Raw genomic sequence first — 20,582 nt, 5'->3', positions numbered from 1 at the left:
GACAACTAAGTGCTAGGTGGTCAATATGCATATTGGAAATTAAGGTCTCCCTCTAACCATGCTGCATTCAAATGGTCCCAGCAGTGCTCATAAATAAATGAAAAGAGCACTCTCATAGTGCAGTACATTGATATAAAAGCTTTAATGGCAAGGTAAAAACTGTGCAATCAACCAACCATTCGAGAAGAAGCAGCGTGATGACGTTACCCTTATAGGCCCTACCCTACACATTTCATCATAGATGTCTGGGGGTGGACTGAACACTCTTACAATTGGAAGCTAATTTTGCCTTTCAGTGGACCACACAGCTACCTTACCTAGGGGTATATCTGATGCCCTCCTATGATATTTTATCTCAACCTAATTACCCCCCTCTAGTTCATACACATGTAGGTACTACTGCTATGTTAGTGACAACATCACATTTTTGTTGGTCGCCTCAATACCATCAAAATTACTTTCCTTCCCAAGCTCCTGAGCTTTAGAGTTCTCCCAATTCCAGTCCCAAAATTTGCCCTGCATATTCTCCAAAAATTGGTACCCAACTTCATCTGGGGTTCAGCCTGTTCAAGAATCAATAAAGGGACACTCTATTGCCATAGGTTTAGCAGAAGCCCTGGTGTCTCTGTGCTGTCGTGCTGTTATGAGGCAGCATGCTGCATTGCCCCTCTTACATACAGTACATACTCTTACATGCCAGACAAGCTGCCCCTCTTTCAATCCTTTTGGAAGCACTTGAATTTGCCCGATACCGTCTCCTCATGGTTTGGAATCTCCACTTAGGTTCCGATGGTGGCTCAGTAAAGGTTTTACGGACATTTACTCCTTCCTAGAACTCGGGAAGGTCAAACCCTTTACATATTTTCAGGAGACAAACTCTGCCCCTGGCACAGAATAGTATCAATATGTGCAACTCTGCCATTTTATTTCTTGCTTCTGCCACCTTGACAGTTTTCAAAAATCAATGTTGCTCGGACCCATACTCCCTGGAACTCATTTTGTTATACTTGCTCCAATCTGCTCTTCTATGACATTCCCTAAATGTCGCTATATGCTCCGCTGGGAGAAAGATCTTGGCAAGTTCCTTTCTCATGAAGATTGGGGTGGTTTATGTGAAGCCAAGGCAAAAATCTCACACAATATACTGTGTGAGGGGACTAGCTCGGTGGCGGGTGTGGATGACCCCTTTGGGGGGTTTGTTACACAGGGAGATAGCCGAGAAGTGGTTGCAAACAACAGTTTGGTTTATTCATGCAATTTTCTTCACCAGACTGCAAGTGTCAAAAACATCCAAAATAAAGTAAAACACAAAATAAATCCTTGCCACTGTGGGCGGCTACCTTCTCACACACAGGAACCTATCTAAGGAAGTCTGTCCCCAACCTACTGTTGGGCAGACTTGGCTGATCATACAGCAGACTATCAATAGTCCAATTATTATCTCTTCACATAGAGAATGTCCCTTTTCTCTTCACACAGCACATGTTCGTTGGACTTTCCTTTCACATAGAAAACATCCATTGGTTTTCTCTTCACACTCTTCACATAGAAATAGTTCATTTTCTCACCTTGAGAAGTCTTCACATTTTTTTACCCTCCTCAGCGCACATCGCTTCAGGAGGTCTTCCCCATGCTCACACAGCTTCAGGGGGCATTCCTTCTCCCAAGCTCACACAGCGTCGGGAGGCACACATCTGACTGTCCTCCTCTCCACAGCTCACACAGCGTCAGGAGGCAGCCACCTTTAGACTTCCTCTGGACAAATTATAGAGGCCTTAATTTCCTCATTCTGAACAGCTGAAGTCTGTCCAACGTCCTTAGACAGTTCTGGCTACCTCTGCAGCCGACACCCTATAGTAATTGGTGAATTTTCTAAACCAGGTGGAAATGTATCTCCTGTCTGTGACTACATCCACAAATTTACCTGACTTCCTGTCACATACCCCCCCCCCCCTCTTGTGTCAACCCTAGGGTTGGGACACAGATTTCCAGGCACGCATGTGTCAGGCACTGCTCTTGACTCTCACTGATAAGCCTCCTAGTATCTTCCCTCCCCAGTTCATTAGCAACTGCTAACCTTTGTTGAAATGCTTGTAGGGGTGGCTCTTTCTTTAAGTCTGTTAGCTTGTCTATACACACTTGTTTTGGCTGATCCTCTCCATCTTCATATAGCCAATTCTCTGTATCTTCAAGCTTCAGGATGAAACTGTTTCTGTCCTCTTCATTGACAGATTTCTCATAAATGTCAGACAACTTGTCCCTCATCTCATATACACATTCTTCAACTGCATTTTTGGCATCATTTTGCTCCTTCTCCGGTTTGTCCTGTATAACCATCTGTCCTATCCACCATGGAGGACCGTGATCCATAGGCAACTCAATTGTGCTAGTCTTAAAGTCTTCAACATTCTTGAGCCGCCTTTCTCTGCAATCAATAAATGTTTTCCAAAAACCTTGAGAACCTCTGCTTCACTTAGCTTTGTTCCAAGTAGGGACTCTTGACGTCCCTCTATGACTTGAGTTGCCTCTCCATACAGCTGTACACAATCATTGACTCTTTGTTGTAAAAGGGAATGATCTTCTTTCTTGAGCTTAGCTTGTTCTAAGATGCTGTGCAGAGGGCCTTCCATTTGCGACAACAGGCGGTCACACATTTCTTCAAAGTGACCCCTGTTCCTTTTTCCAGAGACATCATCAACTTTCCCTCCACCATCATATGGGTCACAGGCAGTAGCTTCATTAATTAGCCATAGACAATTGAACCCAGCGATCTGGGTGGTATCCATTACAGACCTCCTCTCTGCATCAGTGAAAAAGCATGGAACTGCAACACAGTCTATTACAGGTTTCTTCAATGCACTTTCTGCTATTGCATTACTTTTCCCTTGTAGCTCCTTTCCTTTATCTGAACTCCACATGAAATGTATCTCAAGATCACGCTCAAACTTCTGCCACCTGTCTTTCACCAGTTCCATTTTGGAAATATTCCCAGAAAGGCACTTATTCATTTGCTTCACGTTTTCACCAACAGCCTTAGTTTTCTCCACTAGGTGGTGTTTTCTTTTTTCTCCAAGCTTTATATCACTTGCTTTAGTTTTCTCCACTAGGTTTTCAGCCTGAACTGAGAAATCATCACATTTCTTACACAGCTCCTTTGTTTGCTGAAGTTCTAATGATACATTTTCCAGTGCTTGAAGTTTTTGAAGGAACTGTTTATTCCAAAGGGGTGATTCAAGCAACATGTCATCACATTTCTGATGCTCACTTAGGACAGACCCCAAAACACTGATCCTTTTAAAAACTGCATCAGGCACACTATCCCCTCTTTGGGACAGATCCTCTGTTGCCTGTAATTCCTCTTCAAGTTCTTCCAACTGAATCTTCATCTCTTCTACTTGCTGTTCTAAGGCTCGCTTAGACTTTTCTAGCTCCTGAACGCTTTTCCCAACATCATCCTTGAAGCTGACCAACTCTTCCATTTCTGTACGCAGCTGTTTGTTAACTCTTTCTAGTTCAGCTCTACACTCTAGAGCTTCCTCCAAGGAGCGAGCCAAGAACAGGGCTTTGCTCTCTTTATCACGTGCCTTCTGCACGGTCGCGTTCTTCTGCATATTTTGCAGACACAGTCTTCTCCTCACCAAGCATCTGATCCAACTTCTTTTTCACATTTTCAACATTTTCTAATGCACCAACGCTTTCTTCCATGCGTTTTTTCATATCCGCTATCTGAGCTTGCAATGTTGCGACTTGCTCTCTTAGGTTTTTCTTTGCTTCCTCCTCCTCTTTTAATTGTTCCAGGAAGCCATTTTTCTCATCTTCCATTTGTTTTAGCTTTGTGCTAATACTCAGCCTTTGACACCTCTCTTCCTGTAAGAGTTCCTGAGTGTCTTGCAGCTGCGATTCCAAGATAAAGAAATCTTTGGCAATTTCTCTAGATTTGCTGTCTGCTTGAGAAAGCTGATTTGTATCATTGTCCAACTCAACCTGCAGTCGGTTTGCCTTCTCTGACAGCTTAGCACACAATCGGTCACCTTCTGACACTTTGACTTGCGATTCCTGCAGCTGTGCCTCTACTTTTTTTCTCTTGTGTTCAGAATCTCCTTTTCCCTGCATAAGAGCCTTCTCCTCATTGGCTAGTTTCTGGGAATGAGACTTCTTTCTTCTTTAGCTGCTGCTGGACACGTTGGGCTTCATCTTTCCAACGTTCACAGTCTGTACGCAATTCATCTACCACATTGCTCAAAGTGGTGAGCTCATACACAGTACTCAGTAATTTAGCCTCTCTCTCATTTTTCTCCTTGTAGCTGAGAGACAATGTCGTTTTCAGAGCGACATTCTGTTCCTGCACATCCTGCAGGTCTATTTTTGTAGCTTCCAAAGACTGAAGACTTTTTGTCAGCTGATTACGCAACTCCAACATTTCACCCATACTTTGCTTCTGCAAAGTCTGAATTTCAATTTCCTTTTCCATAAGGATGGTATCTTTCTCCATTATAGTCTCTCTACATTTTTGTAACTCGGAAAAAAGAAGAGCAGTGGATTCTTCCCACTGTAACACCTGAGCCTGCAAGTTTCTATGCTCCATCCTAAGCAACTCCAGGGCGTGTTCCTTTTCCTCCATTTTCTCTTGCAAGGCATCCATCTCAGCCCTACACACATACTTGGTTTCTTCCAAACCGATGACCTCCATTTGCTGCTGGCGTCTCTGTTTACAGCCTGCTATGCTCTCTTGGTGAGCCTTTTGTTGAGCTGCAAAGCTCCGCTGAAAATCCACATTTGCCTGCTGTTGAGCTGCATTTGCCTCAGTGTTGCTAGGGACAACAACCTTTCTCTTTAGCAGATTCTTTTCAGGTGGTAACAACCCCTCCATCCATAGAATCCGGTCTCTCATTTCAGCTATCTTTGCATCTTTCAGGCGTTTTGACCACCCCATCTTCAATTACTCCACAAACAAATTTTTCACAGTCCAGCAAAAAATTTTGAGACCACTGTCTCTTTAAAGCCAGTAGCTTTTCTCTCTCTTGCAGGATCTCCTTTCCTGCAGACACAGTTTGTGCAGTCTCATGCACCAGAAAAAGTTCATCAAAAAATTTGAGACCACTGACTCTTTAAAACAAGTAGTTATTCCTCTCTTTCAGGATCTTCTCTCCTGCACCCACAGATTGTGCAATCTCATGCACCAGACAAAGTTCATAGAACATATGCACTTCTTTGCAGGGATCTCTGCTTCTGCCCAATGCATACCTCCACCATATGTGAGGGGACTAGCTCGGTGGCGGGTATGGATGACCCCTTTGGGGGGTTTGTTACACAGGGAGATAGCCGAGAAGTGGTTGCAAACAACAGTTTGGTTTATTCATGCAAATTTCTTCACCAGACTGCAAGCGTCAAAAACATCCAAAATAAAATAAAACACAAAATAAATCCTTGCCACTGTGGGCGGCTACCTTCTCACACACAGGAACCTATCTAAGGAAGTCTGTCCCCAACCTACTGTTGGGCAGACTTGGCTGATCATACAGCAGACTATCAATAGTCCAATTATTATCTCTTCACATAGAGAATGTCCCTTTTCTCTTCACACAGCACATGTTCATTGGACTTTCCTTTCACATAGAAAACATCCATTGGTTTTTCTCTTCACACTCTTCACATAGAAATAGTTCATTTTCTCACCTTGAGAAGTCTTCACACTTTTTACCCTCCTCAGCGCACATCGCTTCAGGAGGTCTTCCCCATGCTCACACAGCTTCAGGGGGCATTCCTTCTCCTAAGCTCACACAGCGTCGGGAGGCACACATCTGACTGTCCTCCTCTCCCCAGCTCACACAGCGTCAGGAGGCAGCCACCCTTAGACTTCCTCTGGACAAATTATAGAGGCCTTAATTTCCTCATTCTGAACAGCTGAAGTCTGTTCAACGTCCTTAGACAGTTCTGGCTACCTCTGCAGCCGACACCCTATAGTAATATAGTGAATTTTCTAAACCAGGTGGAAATGTATCTCCTGTCTGTGACTACATCCACAGATTTACCTGACTTCCTGTCACAACTGGCTAAAGGAAATTTGTACAAAGTCCTCTTTAGATGGTACCTTACCCCAGCTCGAATTGCCGCTTTTGTCCCCCAGTATCCCCCAGCTTGTTTCTTGTTATGTAGTCAGGATGGCACAATGCTACATATTTGGTGTACCTGCCCAAAAGTACAAAGGCTATCGATTTGTATGTAATCCTTAGTCCACCTACGTAAAGACCCAATCGAGGCGCTCCTGAACAAACCCCTTGAGGGAATTTCACATTCATCTACAAAATGTATCTCTTTGGTTTTGCTGCCACAAGCAAAAGCAAAGAGACTACTCTCTGAGCAGAAGAACTGTTTCTAAAGTTTGCAACATTGAGAAGAGTGTCCTCTTGTTTCTGTTAGTGCAGTGATTCTCAACTCCGGTCCTCAGGACGCACTAACAGGCCAGATTTTAAATATTACCTTGGGGAGATGCGAACTAGAATACTGCAATCACTGCACAGCAAATGATATCACCTGTGATGTGGTTCAGTTATCTTGCAAACCTGGCCTGTTAGTGGGTCCTGAGGACCAGAGTTGAGAACCACTGTGTTAGTGGTTCTAGAGTATAACATACTTTCCTACACCCCACCCAAATTATTTAACAATAAAACCACAAAAAAATATTCAATAGACTACTCTTTGTGTCAGTGTGCCTAGTCTGTTTGTGCTTGCAAACTCTGCATTGGTCAGGGAGAACCCTGGTCATCATCATCTGTGCTGCAATTGTGCAATGACTGTGCCTTTGACAATCATCAACCGGCAGCTCTTTCGGAGTATTGCTAAATTATCATAACCAAACACGTGTATTATGTTTTTCATTTCCCCACATGATAGTGTTAAAATTGAACACAGCTTTATCACATTCAGTAAATAAATGTTTGCATTAAAAAGTGAACATTCTATATTTCTTTATTAAATCAACATTATTATGTACACATGTGCAAAGACTAGTTCACAGCATGCTAAGGGAATAACCAGTCTGTTTGGACATTTTGATTTGGTAATTGTCAATTTAGAACAAAGTGTGTATAGAATAGTCTAGCTGCATCATACAGAGAAGAGTAATTAAAGTAAGAGATTGCTTGTTAACATGTGTTTATATTTGTGACTGGCAATACCAATGACCACATGTCTCTACCCAGAAGATGGTTTTATAGTTCAAAAGATACATTTAATGACCATTTAATCAAAATCTAAAAAACTATAATTACCTTTAACCAGTTACTCTTTGATGTAAAACACAGTAAGGACATGATTAAATACATTATTTGAAAATAAACCTTTCATTGTTCCATTGTCATAATCCGCACAAGATTGTCATAAACGTAAGAATGGTACACCATAAAAAAACAACACATGTGGAGGCATGGCTTGACTTCAGCCTTGGGGCACCATTCCATCCTTGTATAAATGCAAACATTTATGTAGGAAATAAATGTATAAACTCTAGCTAAGTTTCGCCATGCTTTTTAGCTGTTTGTTTGAGCCAACAGCTTGATAAATAAAAAAGCCCATTTTGGAATCAGCTGTTTCATTACCAAGTTCCACCCTGTGCACCTGCAATGCTGTTATAAACTCTAATCCTTAGTAACCGCTGTTACCATAGCAAAATCAAATTTTATACAATTACTGAACCCAGGCATTAAAAAATTATTATCAGAGCCATAGAAATGGCATGGAGAGTTACAAATCAGCCGCAAAGAAAAAATATTCTTGAACAAGCCGTGGACTGGCTGCTTATGTACATTTAATCATATGCCTTTTAGGACAAATACGTAACAGGTTTGCACTAATTGTAACTATGGGGATATGTTAAACTGGCAATGAAATCATAACCTTTTTTTAAACATTTCACTGTTTGCAGATCTGTTCCAGTTGTGGTGTTTATGAGAAGAGAAAAAAAAAAAAAAAGCGTAATGCAGAAATTCTGAAATATGCATAATTAACTTTCTGATAGCAGAAGTTTTGAATTCAGAACTGTCAGAAGTCATGTCATTAGTAAATAGCAGCAAGGCATACAGAATGACAATCAACTTGACTCCCATAATTCACTAGCGGTGGCTCAATACAGCATCTGTACTTCATTTGAGAGAATTTCACCCCTGGGCTGTTATGTTGTTAAGCCAGGAAATAGATGGCAGATTTGTTGCTTGTTATGCACCCTTCTGCAGTGTCTGTAAGGGAAGAACAATAAGAGTCCTCATGATTTTGTAGCATACAAACTTTTTTTTTTTCTAACTGAATTTCATTATCATTCACAGGAGCAAACAAAAGACTGCCAGTAGCTCAGAGACACTTATGTGCTTGTTTGGAAAGACATCCAGGTTTAAAATACATTGTAAGCAAACTCTTTTGTATGGTTTATGCAAGATGGACTTATTTTATTTTTGGACTCGGAAAGAGCACAGTTATCAAGTAGAACTCTAGCAAAAATGTTTACGTTTTGCATGGTGTAGAATTATCTTTTAATTGCTGTCTGTGTTCATGTTGGGAAACGTTTCCCTTACCTCCTGTTCTGTTGATTGGCACTACCAGGGCAGAAAGTTAAATGTCACTTCAGCAGGGACATATAAATTATTAAAAAATTCACATAGCTTTTAACCCATCTCCGAGCCATCCAATGCCAAAAAGAGATTTTGGCTGGAGTTCCACAAAGCCTCCACAAAAACAGTTTAGAAAGATGAAGTCTTTCTAAACTGTTTTTGTGGAGGCTTTGTGGAGGCTCTTAACCACTTCTGGACCGGAAAGGATTTGCCCCCTTAATGACCAGGCCATATTTTGCGATTCGGCACTGCGTTACTTTAACGAACAATTGCGCGGTCGCAAAAAAATTGAAATAAGCGTATTTTGATTGGTTTGCGCAAAAGTCTACGAACTACGGGAAAGATTTATGTCATTTTTATTGTTTTTTTTTTATTACTAGTAATGGTGGCGATCTGCGATTTTTATCGGGACTACGACATTGCGGTGGACAGATCGGACCCCTGACTGACATTTATGACACTTTTTGGGGGACCAATGACATTACTACAGTAATCAGTGCTAAAAATTTGCACTGTTACTGTAAAAATGTCACTGGCAGGGAAGGGGTTAAGTGTGGGTGATCAAGGGGTTAAATGTGAGCCTAGGGGAGTGATTCTACCTGTGGGGGGCGTGGCTTGTGAAATGACCATAGAGACCTGTGATCCTATATAGAAGGAACTTGTGTCAGCGCTGGACTATCGCGTCTCCTGGCAACTGACACTCAGATGGTCACAACTTCCATATCTTGCATTCCAGATACCAGAAGTGTAAACTAAAATGGAACCAAGTTAATCTATTGCATGCTCTTCATAAAAGCGATAAAAGTTACCCACCCACTTTAACATAGGTAGTATTATAGTTATATAAACCATCTCTCAAAGAATTGTAAAATTTTCCCACCTAGTGGGTAAAAGTGAGAAAGCCACCAATGACAGAGAGGCATTTCCTCACGATACCCACATCATTTAAATTAATTGATATTAAAAAATGTATATATATACCATGCCAAAAATAAAAAACTTACAGTATATAGCTATACCAAAACTATAAAAGCTTATGGTAATTCAAGGATCCAAAAAGGTGAATTAATGAGGCTGATCAGGGCATCACAAATCTAAAACAGAATAAGTATCAATTGTATATAAACTAATCAGGTCCTAACCGGCAGTAAGCCCAATGGAACATATTATAAACCTAAAGGGAAAAGGGTACCTTGGAATATATCAAGGGTCCAACAAATCTGCCAAATTAACTGTTGTCAATAAATCTATTTACGTCCCAGTCTACATTAAGTCCAAAAGGAACATAACATTTACGATTATAAATCCACCGAGTTTAAAATTGGTGCTTTATCAAGAAAACTAAGAATAAAATTCACATTTGTGGGTGTACTTTCTCCAGTGCACATGGGCAAATCGCTTAACACAACTGGGGTGTATGGTCCCCTTAATAGTCACTTGGGTATTCGCAGCGAGTCAGCTCTGAGAATTGAAGTTACTTCCTGCTAGTGTGAAAGGACATCACAAAGCTCCAACCCAACGCGTTTCATTGCATGTCACATAACTTCCTCAAGGTGTGAGAGTTCCGGAGCCATCTATGTGCCTATGTGAAAACACATATAGGTGTATAGCAGCAAGCCTCATGTCAGATTTATTGCAAAGCTTTTTAGGTTACTGCATGTTCTGAGTATATACTGTATACTGTATATAGTAGCGCAGGAGATCAGATACTACATTCTAAACTCAAGGTAACTCCATTTAGGTTCAAAATTCTAAACTCCATTAGAGTAAAAAACTCCAATCTACCCACCCTGATCCATAAACACTTACCTAACTGAATCACATATCTAGCGCTGTCCTGGCTGTAGAACCACTCCTCCCACTTCCTGCTTTCACAGAAGACACTGAGAACAACGGGACCATAGACTCCTACTGCTGTCAGTCAAACTCCTGTGAGGAGGGTGCAGGAGAGTGACTTACCAGCACTGTTTGTGTCTATGGATGCACACAGCGCAGCTCAGGAGCACGCCTGCATGGGTGACCTATTAGCAGCCAGCTTGCTGAGGGGGAACCTGGAGGAAGGAGGAGTGGACAGTGCCAGCGGTGGACAAAAAAAGAGAAGGTAAGGGATTGCTCTGTTCAATATTGTTGGACAGAGTAGGTAAGTATAACATATTTTTTTATTTTATTAAAAATATTAACCTATAGCATCACTTATTAGAATTTCAGGCATAATTTAAAAAAAAATATATCACTTCCATTTTGGGATGAATTAATGTATGAGCGCATGTGTGGAAGTTACATTTTCCTGCTCTGGACAATCAAGACATCCAAAAATACCTGAACAGGAAAAAGACATGGATAAGATGTATAAACCAATAACACTGATGGAGAGGTGATGGAGAAGACCGATGGAAAGAAAACTGCAGGGTCATGGAGGTAAATATTTTTCTGTATTACATCCTCCCCTAGTAAAACAAGCATTATAATATTGTAACTATAACTATATAACTTAGGCTGAAGTCTTAGAAAATAACGCTGCTACCCAGGGACTGGCTTGTACCTGCACTGCCTCTTGGCTATCAACTCTTCAGTTTTACCAGGTTTGGGCATTTAGCCTACTGTATGTGCTCTTTTAAATAAGGCCTCCCATTGCTGGCTCTCTCATGTGGAACCCACCTGTGTATATGCGTCAAGTAAGGCTGCGGCAACATTTTTATTATTTTTGCTATTTCCTGGAGTTAAGCTTCAAATATTCGTACTGTACTAAGGTAAATAATTACACTGTCAATGCTGACTTCTACTTCTGAAGATGCTGATTTAATGGCTGTCATGCTGATCTAACACCTTGCATATTTGTTCCAGGTCTTTTATCCCTAGGTGCCTTGTTATCCTGCAAAAGTGACTTAGCAATTAAACTGCCAGGCAAATAGTATTTTCAGTAAGAGGTCAGAAATATAGAGACACTTAGGGCAAGTAAATAGCAGCTGCACATTAACGCTCAGAGAGAATGGTTCCGTTCATTTTTTATATGCAGGATGGGTATAGTAGAAATATTGACAACTTCAGCTCAAGGTTTATCCCCCTTCATGACCAGGCCATTTTTTGCAATATGGCACTGCGCTACTTTAACTGGCAATTGCGCGGTTGTGCGACGCCAGACCCAAATAAAATCAATGTCCTTTTTTTCCCCCAAATAGAGCTTTCTTTTGGGGGTAGTTGATCACCTCTGTGGTTTTTATTGTTTGCCCTATAAACAAAAAAACCTTTTGCTATAAAACAAATCCAATAAAAAAAATAAAAAAAAAAACAAATGTATTCATCAATTTAGGCCAATATGTATTCTGCTACATGTTTTTGGCAAAAAACAAATCCCAATAAGTGTATGCTGATTGGTTTGCGCAAAAGTTATTGCATCTACAAACTAAGGGATAGATTTATGTATTTTTTATTTTTATAGTATTGGCAACAATCAGCAATTTTTAGCGGGATTACGACATTGCGGCAAACAAATATGAAACTAAGTGACACTTTTTGCGATACCACACTGTGTTACTTTAACTGACAATTGTGTGGTTGTTGCGACACTGTACCCAAATAAAATTGATGTCCTTTTTTCCCCACAAATAGAGCTTTCTTTTGGTGGTATTTGATCACCTCTGCGGTTTTTATTTTTTGCACTATAAGCAAAAAAATACCGACAATTTTCAAATTAAAACAATATTTTTTTACTTTATGCTATAAAACACACCCAGTAGAAAAATGTAGGCCAATATGTATTCTTTTACATATTTTTGGTAAAAAAAAACCCCAATAAGTAAATATTGATTGGTTTGTGCAAAAGTTATAGCGTCTACAAACTATGGGATATTTTTCTGGAATTTTTCATAATTTTTTTTTTTTTTTACTGGTAATGCTGGCGATCAGTGATTTTTAGTGGGACTGGGACATTGTGGCGGACAAATTGGACACTAACTTACACTTTTGACACTTTTTTGGGGACCAGTGACATTAATACAGTGGTCAGTGCTAAAAAAGTGCACTGTCACTCTACTAATGACATTGGCAGGGAAGGGGCTTACATCATGGCTAGAGGAAGACAGAGATCCCTGTTCTTGCTTAGCAGAAATACAAGATCTCCATCTTCCCCTCTTACAGAACCGCAGTCTGCCTTGTTTACATAGGCAGACCTCCGTTCTGCCTCTCTCACGAGCGATCGCTGGGTGCCGGTGAACATTGGGTCTGCCGGACCTGCTGATTGGCTACTGCGCGCTCCAGATACGTGCACAGAATGATGTACAGGTTCGTCATTTTGCGCAGGAGGGCCGCCCTGCCACAGTATATAAGCAGTTAAAAAATATGCATAGTAAAGCCATAGTAGCCATATTTCAAGAAACAGTATTAAAAACACATTAATAGTTCTTGTTGGAGCCTACTGGATAAGATAATGAAGTATGGTGAATTACTGTAAACAGACACCGTACGGACTTATATTGCCTAATATAATAGCCTCAATAGCGTAGCCTTGTAGACAAAGCTGGGCAGCTCTGCTTGCAGGAGCACATGCTGAGCACTCTTGTGGATTACATGTTAAAAAAGGTACTTTACCGAGTGTACCTGTTTACATATAGTAAGCAGCATGGTGATTTGGAGGTTGGCACAGATTGACTTCCAGCATGCCATGGCTCCAAACTCCACCAGCACACTATGACGTTGATATGATTTACCTTTTTTTTGCACAGGTTTCCTGTAGGTGATATTTTCATTTTCTATATTTCAAAATGTTCACAATAACAGACCTGGTCTCACCCAGCCCTTTCTTCCTTTGCAATACAAATCTGTGTGAAGATACTTGTAATAAGGTGTGGGGCTGCTATTCAGCTATGTTGGCATAGACAGCTGAAGTATGAATGAAGGGAACAGCATTATTACTGAAAGAAAATTGTATTTTAAGGCTTTTAAGATTTCTAAGCAAAATTCCCTGTGAACAGGATAAAAGGTGTGAGACATTTACCTATATTGGGCTTCCAATGCATAGGAGCGACTATGCAACCAACCTTGGTACAAAGGACAGATGTGAAGACTATCTGGGTCTGTGTGTGTATAAAATATATATAGTATATATATATATATATATTTATTGTTTTCATGTCATTTTTAGCAAATAATTTTAACTTTAAGCTTATTTTCAGCTCATTCATTTAACAATGTCCTTATTTCTTTATGCCAAGATGCACTCTTTACGCCTGTTGAGTCAAAACCAACCATCACAGATCTTTCAGAGCATGAGCGACAACTTCCGTCCAGTGCAACCTCTTTTCCATCGAGGGATGAGAGGCAATCTTGATTTCCGCAAACCAGGACGAAAATGCAAAGGAGCAAACTACAAACTTCATGGTACGAAAAAAAATCTGAATCTTAAAAATTTACAAAACAAACAGCAGTAATGGCAGATGGGAACTGTAAAACTTAAGGCAATTGTAAAGCTCTTCTAAGTGTTTTTTTTTTCCATTAAAATAATAAACATATGGTACTTACTTGCTCTGTGTAATGGTTTTGCACAGAGCAGCCCTGATCCTCCTCTTCTGGGGTCCCCTTCCGGGGCTCCTGGCTGCTCCTCCCACCGAGAAGAAGCAGCTTGCTATGGGGGCACTTGTGCAGGCTCAATCCCAAGCAGGGATGTCTGTCTATTCAGATGGGAACTGTAAACTTTAAGGTGATTGTAAAGCTCTTCTAAGTGTGTATTACATTAAAATAATAAACATGTGTAATGGTTTTGCACAAAGCAGCCCTGATCCTCCTCTTCTGGGGTCCCTGCTGGTGCTCCTGGCTCCTCGCCCCCACCGAGAAGAAGCGGCTTGCTATGGGGGCACCAAGAAGGGCTGTTTATGTCTGTTCAGATACACAGCCTGGCTCAACCCCGCCCCCCACTCTCTGCTCACAGATTTTGACTGACAGCAGCAGGAGCCAATGGATTCTGATGCTCTCAGCTAAGCCTGTAAGACAAGGGAGAGGGGAGGAGAGCTGCTGCAAAAGTGCACAGTGCTGGATCAAGATCCGGTTGAGGTGAGTATTGATTAGAGGTTGGGGGAGCTACTATTAGAAGCTTTTTTACTTTAATGCAGAGAATGCCCTAACCACTTTAAGGTCTCATTTACACTTATCTGTTATGATCCATTGTTGTAAAACATTACTACAACACCTTAACGAATGTTCTAGGCATGAGTATATTCCATTGCCATTCATTTTCAATAGCACCCTACAGATCTCCAATGCCCATGCTTTGCAGAGCACCAAAACACATTGTAACACACTAGCGTACGCTGTTGTGCCCTGTATCAGAAATAAAGCTACTTGTCAATTTTAATTCTGTCCATTTTTGTGGATTGGCAGCCTAATATTTTGAATGAGCTACCTTAAGGCAAAGCACGTTAACATGAAACATAACACACAATGCACCAAAATGGATACATCTAAATAATCCCTAACAGCAAAATCCAGAAAAAACTGTTTTCAATCAGGTATAATGTCACCGTCTCCCTGTAAAATCGTTACATGTTTTTGCAGCAATTAAGCAGTTCTTTTGTCCTGTTCTATTTATAAAAAATTTGCTTTGCCAATGTCTCAGCATTTGCAGGGAAAAGTCACAAATAACACCGGTAATGTTTGTAGTATGTGTGAAATGTCAGTTTTTTCAGAGTGAATGTAACTTTTCCTAACTTTCAACTCTAACAGAAAAAAAAACCTTAAAGCAGTATAAAACCCAAAAGCAAACATTTATTATATGGCAGCTAACCAATTCTAAGATACGATGGCTGTATTAGTTTCCTTTTTTATTTTTTCTTTGTTCTATTTTCATCCAGTGTTCCAGCCAGCAATTCTGTTTCAGTGCACACAGCAGAATGTATTAGTTTTCATGTATCATTTTTAATTTTTCTAGGGGTGAAATTTATAACTTTATATTACAAAATAGGTGTTTTTATTTTTAGTTTTTGCCTGCACTAATACCCCCAAGGGTTTCCCAGGGATATAAAGCTGAGGGCAGTTTTATAGGAGAGAGATATGCCTTGACCTTTACGTGGTCTGGCCTATTTAAAGAAACTGTTTTAATTTAATAATAAGGGAATAGCTCAAAATAAATGGACATTTTTATGTTGAAGAACTAGAGATCCTGCAGGGGCCAATTAGAGAAGAACAGTAAGTATTTATTTTAACAACATGGGTATGCCATTAGCATCCTGACAAAACCTGATGAGGGCAACTTGCATTGATTAATGCTTAATCAACCAATGCTTCCCTGGATCAGATGGTGGTGTGAAAATGTGATCCTTCACCAATGAAAGCATGATTTCCTATGACCCAGAAAGATACATGATACACCATTTGTGTGTTATTTATTTTTTATCCAGAGTATTTCTTCAGAAGCAAAATGTTACATGGTTTTGTATATTAATGTATGTAAGGGCTGTCTTTAGTGCCCTTGATAATAGGTAATCTTGGTGGAGGGGAGAGTTATGCCTAGTACACATGGGCCAAATGTTGGACGGCATCAGCCAGTTCAATAGAAACTGGTCAACATTCGGCCAGTGTGCATGACCAAAAAATGTCTGCCAATGCCTGTGAATGCTGACTGGAGTGTTCTGGAGGGGGAGTAGAGCAAAGCAGGGGAGATCGCTATACTAACATCCTATAGTTAGTAGAAATGAAAATAACAGTTTTGAGGTGCAGAATCCAAAAAAGTGCTACGTGCTAAATAAATATATACTAATAAACAGATGCAAAATCATGAATTTAAATAATTCATAAAGTGCAAAAAATGAATTTAGTGCAAACAAATTTCATATTAAATATACATTTTTCAGTGAGTCCAAAAAATTCATGCAAGTGCAATAGTAGTTTTTCTGTGCAAAATTCCACCACAGAAAAGTGACATAAGGTGCTGGATAGGTCTTCTTAATTAGAAAAAGTTCTTGTGCTTGAGATTTTCCTTCACCCGTTAGTATGAGGGTAACTCAGCAGAAATCAGAGGGCCTCCAGGACCCAGCTTGCTCTGTATTTTGAAAAAAGGCTCCCTAGGTGTATATTAAATAGATGGCCTCCCTGGATTTACTATGGATTGTGATACACTTATCCCCTCAATCAGGATAGTTTTGCTGTTTACCAAAAAGATTAAAAACATATAATCGCGCAATACAGTTTTAAAAGTTTTATTACACACAATAAAAGTCAAGGGATGGTACACTCACATTTATTTGTGCCACTATCAGCACACCCATAAAGCAGAGAGCAGAGTTGTGTGCGAACGCCGCTCAATACCAGCGTGCGTTCCAACAGCAGGCGGAAATGACGAACTAGAAGTAGTCGCTGAACCAACCTCAATGGATTTCGCAATAACGCGTCATCAGGAAGTTGGTCGTCGGCCATCTTTCTTGTTCCTAAATATAGTTATTATAGTTAGTACAGTGGCTCCTCCTGAGCTGTCGGTTTTTTTTTGTTCAGCCCTGCTGGGTTGAAAGAAAAAAGACTAGTAGTGTTCACCAAACATTAGGGCCTGAATTCACAAAATGGTGAATTCAAATGCAGCTAAGACACTGGATATCTCCTGCACCACGGTAGAATGGGCTTAGGGGTAGTGAAGAGCTTGGGCGCGTTGGATGCTCTTGCAAGCCCATAAAGAAGCTGATAGCTATAATGGCCCTATCATCTGCAGCAGGAGCATTCTCTGCTAATTGGCCACACATATACAAAGGGGGTGTATACATGCAGCTGTGGTGTGAGGAATGACTTGAGAACAAATGATTGTGCTGTTACAGTTGACAGCTTACTGACGGGCTCAGTCACAAGGTTTCCAAAGAGCATCCAAACACACTTAAGGTCATCTCTACTTAGCAGGTAGGAGGAACTGAGTAGTGCTTTTACATCATTTTACTAAGCTCTTGCAGACAGCACAATGTGCTGTCAACCTAAAGAGCTGTGGATGGAGTTAGGCATGGGTATTCAATGATGGGGCTATCAAGGGTGCAAACATCTAAGTAGCTACAGCAGCAGCAAGGGTGACAAAACTGCAATCATTTTACTGCAGAAGGAAAAGTGATGACATCCTGTTAGAATAAATCCAATGGTTCTACTATCAGGATCAATAGATTTTTACAAAATGTTACAAGAGGTACTTAGAGGTAGCTCTTGGAACAAAGAGGAAAAGAAAGGCCACTCTTACTGTTTTAGCCAGCTTATATCACATATGTGATTTTATAGTTTGATCATAGTCAGGTGTGCATTCTTATCAGGCCTCTACCTCCGTTATTTTTATATCCTTATATGTGGGTAAATGTGCTGACTGTATATTGTGTGGACGTTAATATTATTTATACAGAAATTGATATTAAGTAATGTGGTATTTGTCCATTTTTATGGTATTAATATATGAACAGTAAGAACTATTACAGCCACAGTTTACCACCCTGATAGGTACAAGCATGTGGGCATAATTAAAGCAAACTAAGAGGGTCAGTCTAAAATGTAATCAGGACTGGCTCTTTTTGATCAGGTATTTGATTTGCATATGGCTAATTTTTTGTTCGGTTTATGTTGCAGTGGACAGGTTCATGTCTTCCAAGAATATAGACTGATATATTCACATGTCACATCTGTCCAGCATAAAAAAAAACTTCCAGATGAACTTTTGATCCATGAATGAAGCAAGATTGCCATTTGATTGTGTTTTCGAAGAACATTTCTACAAGTTTGCAGATAATAAACCTCACGTGTAATGCACAGTGTCACCTACACATGGTGTGTGAGAAATAAGAAACTATTTTTAAAAGTGTGACAATGATCACTAACTTCTTCTCCTTATTGCCAAATGGACATTATAAAAGCAAGATCTGTCTAAATTACTTTAAGAGGAAACAATGAACATCCAACTTGCAAGATCAGATAAATTATTCAATAGCCATCAACATTTCTAAAATACATTGAAATGAATGTCTCCCAAATACTGCCTGCTCAGAAGTACACGCTGCACAGCTTTTCCTAAAAATGACTTGCCTGTTCCTGAAATGTGTGATATCTGAGGAAAAGCATTGCAGGTAATCAGCAGGTGAGAGATGCAAAATGGCAAAAAAGATTAGCCGACTTATTTTTATTTTATGTCCAATTAATAAACCAAACTTTTTACCTAACAATATATGATATATGACTTTGAATTGCCGGTTTCATTATGTTGTGAATTTCTTTTAATGATACAAATGCATTTTGCCAAGTAATAATTCCTGTTTTATAGAAAATCGAAATAAAACAGCCAAGATCTAATTACCGGATATGTTATATGATATCTCATTCAATATATCAGTGTTTCTTTTCTTGTTTTTGTTTAAAAATTCAAGAAGCAGATTCTTGTTTTACAGAAAGTTGTATCTGTTATTTTTGATCATATAGAAAGAGAGAAAAAAAATAGCCTGCCATATTTGAGATTTCACACCTACAAAGCTTGTTCACAGTAAGCAGAGATTTGCATATTTAGGTGGTCTGCATGGCAATTCACCCCAAAAGCTGTCATTTGAACTTCGTGGTGAGATATGGTGGGCCCACATTTAAGTTACCATAAAACCCTTCCAGTTTCTGATCCCCCCTTGCCCTGTCCTGCAGTTAGCCATGAAAGATTTACCCTAAAAGCCCACTATTTAATAGCATTGCAGAAATACTTATTTACCAGTGTCTGCAGCACACACTGCTTAATACATTTTAGAGTTGCTTAGAATCTTCACTATTAGAAACATAAAGGGGAATAAAAAAAAGCCCTAAGAACACTTTTCTGGCCGTTTGGTCCCTTAAAATGGCTTGCACACCAAATTAAAAAATAATTACCTCCAGTTCATAGATAACGAAACTGAAGGTATTTAAGACCAACTCTAACTTGGCACACAAAGATAGGCCTGTCTCTGTATGTTGTGTAGCAGTGCATCATGTTTACCTTTACTACCTGTCGCTGGTTAAAGTGGTTCTAAAGTACAGCAGCCCCCCTCAGCCCCTCTAATACTTACCTGAGCCCCATATTGATCCAGTGATGTTGCATGAGAGCCTTGGCTGTTTGGGACTATCCCTCCTGATTGGCTGAGACACAGCAGCAGGCGCCATTGGCTCCCGCTGTTGTCGATAAAAGTCAGAGAGCCAATGAGGAGAGAGTGGGGGCGGGGCATATTCCTGGTTCTGTGCCTGAATGGACACACAGAGCAGTGGCTCAGCTCGGGTGCCCCAAGAGCAAGCTGCTTGCTGTGGGCGCACTTGGCAGGAGGGACAGACCAGGAGCGCTGGCAAGGGATCCGAGAAGAGGAGGATCAGAGCCACTGCAAAGGGCAGGTAAGTATAACATGTTTGTTATTTTTAAAAAAAGGAAAAAATATACTTTAATATCACTTTAAAGACTCTGTCAGCTTTACAACCAACAGCCTCCTAGCAACTAGTTGCATAGACAGTGAGTAGAGCCTGATGTGGAAGCTGAGACACTAGTCCCCCATCAATGCCATTCTGTCCTTTGCGATTGACAGCAGGCGGTGGACAAATTCTATTGCCAATAGCGGGTTGTGTATTTTCTATGGATCCACCCACTGCCTGCTGTCAATCACAATAGTAGTGCACCTGATGGGCTACTAGTGTTTCTGAATCCTTATCAGGCTCTGCTCAACCACCTTAGAAATCCCCAGCATTGGATTCTCTGTGTTTCAACTGCAGTGGTGGAGGGGAGAAAGCTTCTCTGCCCTGAGGAGTGTCTGTATGTATTTACAACAGGTACATTAATCTGTTGCCAGCACTTAAATGTGTGTTGCTGAAGCATGATGGAATTGAAGAATGTTATGGACACTCTCTATAGATTCCTCTGACTGCATGCTTCTTACAGGTTTCAAAATCTTCAGGCCTGAATATATACTGTATATGTAGGGTTCTGCACAGAGCCCTCACTATAAGTATTGTTGATGCATTTTTATTCGGAATTCTTTTTGT

The 20,582-nt window shown here is 40.3% G+C and overlaps 1 protein-coding gene across 1 annotated transcript in view; it reads left to right on the top strand.

The window, feature by feature from the left end:
• Window positions 1-18,910, top strand: part of LOC309567861 (carbonic anhydrase-related protein 10-like) — a 756,243-nt gene extending 737,333 nt beyond the window's left edge. The window contains exons 8-9 of the mRNA XM_082273365.1: window positions 13,814-13,979; window positions 18,177-18,910. Coding sequence (XP_082129491.1) covers window positions 13,814-13,979; window positions 18,177-18,211 — 201 coding nt within the window. The 3' untranslated portion in view covers window positions 18,212-18,910. The remainder of the gene's footprint in view (window positions 1-13,813; window positions 13,980-18,176) is intronic.
• The last annotated feature ends 1,672 nt before the right edge of the window (window positions 18,911-20,582 follow it).

Source organism: Pelophylax lessonae, assembly GCF_965119305.1.
Source record: "Pelophylax lessonae genome assembly, chromosome: 12".
In the NCBI taxonomy this organism is placed as follows: Eukaryota; Metazoa; Chordata; class Amphibia; order Anura; family Ranidae; genus Pelophylax; species Pelophylax lessonae.
The sequence above is the reverse complement of the archived record's forward strand: the minus strand, read 5'-3'. Positions and strand labels throughout refer to the sequence as shown.